Source organism: Diuraphis noxia, unplaced genomic scaffold (assembly GCF_037042655.1).
Source record: "Diuraphis noxia isolate RWA-SAM2 unplaced genomic scaffold, SU_Dnox_SAM2 contig0005, whole genome shotgun sequence".
NCBI lineage: Eukaryota > Metazoa > Arthropoda > Insecta > Hemiptera > Aphididae > Diuraphis > Diuraphis noxia.
Window position 1 is genome coordinate 5,270,759 of NW_028301715.1, and position 3,046 is coordinate 5,273,804.

At 35.5% G+C, this 3,046-nt stretch overlaps 1 protein-coding gene across 1 annotated transcript; it reads right to left on the reverse strand.

The window, feature by feature from the left end:
• Positions 1 to 730: 730 nt before the first annotated feature.
• On the reverse strand, positions 731 to 1,753 carry LOC149054800 (uncharacterized). The gene has a single exon (XM_089228659.1). The coding sequence runs from the start codon at positions 1,751 to 1,753 to the stop codon at positions 731 to 733; it is 1,023 nt and encodes a 340-aa protein (XP_089084785.1).
• Positions 1,754 to 3,046: the final 1,293 nt, after the last annotated feature.

Consider the following 3,046-nt stretch of genomic DNA (forward strand, 5'->3'; position numbering starts at 1 on the left):
TTGTCTACAATTGCACGGCAAGGTCTTTTCGTGCCGTTACTATCTAGCACAAATACTATGGCGGTTGATAATAAAACTTGTTCGGCGTTTGAATGACTGTGTAGCGCTGCTAGATTTACCGTAGCTGGCGGTTCGGTTGCAGCTTTAGCTTCATTAACTTCAAGACTACCTTGAATCGGGTAAGGGGTCATGTGTTCGAAAGTCGTGTGTTCGAATGCTGTAAGTTCGAACGTTAAGTGTACGAAAAATTGTCTGTTCGAAAGATTATATGTTCGAAAAGTCGTATGTTCGAAATTATCGATAAATGAAACACGAATTTTACCAAAATATTTATAATTCGTTAATTCGATTTTCAGCGTTAAAAATTAAATTTAAAAATAGGTATCAAAAAGTCGTAAAATAAATTAGTCGTTAATAAATGTAAATGCTAAATAAAAAAAATACTAAAAACTTAAAAACATATTTAATAGTTTAGTTGTAACAATTATGTTATGGTTATTGATATATTGTTCCTATACCTATTAAGTCGACCGTGCCATGATTCAGCAATATTTGTGTTATTTTTGTTTAGTTTTATTTATCGACAATTTCGCACATACTACCTTTCGGACATATAATCTTTCGAAAATATAATCTTTCGAACAGATAATCTTTCGTACAGACAATCTTTCGTACACTAAACGTTCGAACATTTGGCATTCGAACACATGATTTTCGAACACATGACACGCTACCCTTGAATCGAAGGGGACTTTGAGTGATCATGCTCGGCTGTTCTTGACTTGTTGGTCCCCACGGGATCTGCCTTTTTCTGATAAGGAAGACCATGTAGCAGCGTGTTGTGCTTGTACTTGCAGTTTCTACAACCACTCTGAGTACAGCTTGAAGTACTGTGTGCCGGAGAAAGGCAGTTAAAACATAATCTGTGCATTTTTACTGTGTTATACCTTTCCGTCAGTTGCATCGCTTTGAATTTGTGACAAAAAAAAAACATGTGTGGTTGTGAACATAAACAGCAGACTGTCCGACTTCCTTGAGCACTTAGCACTGATGCACCTTTTTCGTTAGTTCTATAACCTTTTCTCTTATTGCATATGCTAGAATTTTGTCCTTCAAAGGACTCCAATGAGCTAGCCCTTCTCTCTAGAAATTCGGTCAATTTGTTGAAATTGACTTCTTCTGTTACACCGATTGATAGGTCCCATTGTTCTAAGGTTCTTAGATCCAATTTACTCCTTGCTATACCAATTAGCAAATCATCCCAATGATCCACTGGTCTTTTTAGGGATCTTAACGCTTCGATATGCTTTGTAATGTTGGCCAAGAATCCTCGTAAGTCACTATCTGATGAACCTGTCAATTTTGGTAACTCTAATAGCGACCTGACGTGGGCTTCGGTGATCAATCTCTTTCTCTCATACCGACCCTTAAGACATTTTATAGCTGTAGTGTATGTAGAGTCATTAATCTCTAATGCGTCAACTAAATCTAATGGTACACCCTTGAGACATGACCTTAGATAATGGAACTTATCTGCATTTGATACTCCTTTCTCGTTTTCTACGCGGCTCACAAACGAACTATAAAATCCAGGCCAACTATTATAGTCACCTTCAAAGCTTTCTAGTGGTAGCGGTGGCAATGATGAACGCGAGCGTAGAGTGCTGCCCTCGCTCCTTCTTAATAATTCTTCCCACAGTTGAGCTGATGCTTTTTGTTGTTTGGTGTCTATAGAATTTCCTGAGTTTGCCATTGCAAATTTTGTCGGTTGGATTAACCTGTTAAGTTGGCCTGCTACACTGAAATATCGGGTTTCAAAATCTTCCCTTGCCGCAAGATGAGCATCATCGTTGTCGTCATCTATCTCTTCTATGCGCGATTAAATATCCTCAAATTGATTTAATAGTGTTGGTATTACATTAAGTCTGGACTCAGCCTCAGATATAGCATTTGGCGATTCAATATATTTATTAACAAACGTGCTATGTCTAGTAAGCGATGCTTTTATTTGGCCTCTAAGCCTAACTAGAGTTGATACTAAATCAGTGTTTGACATTTCCAACAGGTTTTCATCTGCAATGTGGGTCGACATTTTAACTATTAATTCTTTAATTTTATGATTACTTACCACTTACAGATAAACTCATTAATCTCCACCTTCAGGCTTCAGAACAAGTACTATATATTTATTATTATTTTAATAAATTGATTTCTAAAAACTAAAACTCAAATCCGGCTCGTTAGGACCAAATGAACGGGCGGGGGCTGTCAAACAATATGATAAGTTCCCCGACACCTAACGCTCCTCATTGGAATGGACTGTATAAACTATAAAGGAGCTCTGCTTACACACAACCTTACTTGTGAACGGAGGGTTCGCCTGCAGTATACAAGGGGTTGAGTGCAGCAGGTAACAACTTGGGGTAACCAAAATAATAAAATAATAATTCGCAATGTATAGCAACAAACAATATATAATATAATATAATATAATATAACTCACGGTAATGTGGAGTGCAGGAACTGGCCAGCTGCACTGAAATTGATATTATTTGCCTGTATGGCTTACAATTTATAACATTATTACAATATATATAACAAGTAACAACATAATAAAGGTATAACAATATAATAAAACTATTTATCATGTATAACATTTCTCACTAGGTATAATATAATTCACTCATCACTACTGATTGAACTATCTCTGTTGATATGATTAAATACATATTACAACACATTAACAATTAATATTATAATTTCAACAATAATTAAAGCAACACTATCGTGCTTAATTGCTACTAAAAAAAACTCATAAAAAGATAAGTATATAAATTCAAAAAACAGAAAAAACTTGATTGAGTGTCATCATCTTAATTAATTAACAATTTTTGTTTTCTACAATGATTACATTTGATAAACTTTAAAATCAGGTGATTGCCAGAGCGTAGGTGCCGGATCGACTACTAGAGCGCAGCACATAATTGTTCACGCGTGAACAGTTATATTGTTGTAATTTAAAATAATTCGTGGGTAGGTAGTTAAA

Coding starts and splice junctions, on each gene's coding strand:
- LOC149054800 (XM_089228659.1), bottom strand. CDS start 1,753: ATGGCAAACTCAGGAAATTCTATAGACACCAAACAACAAAAAGCATCA.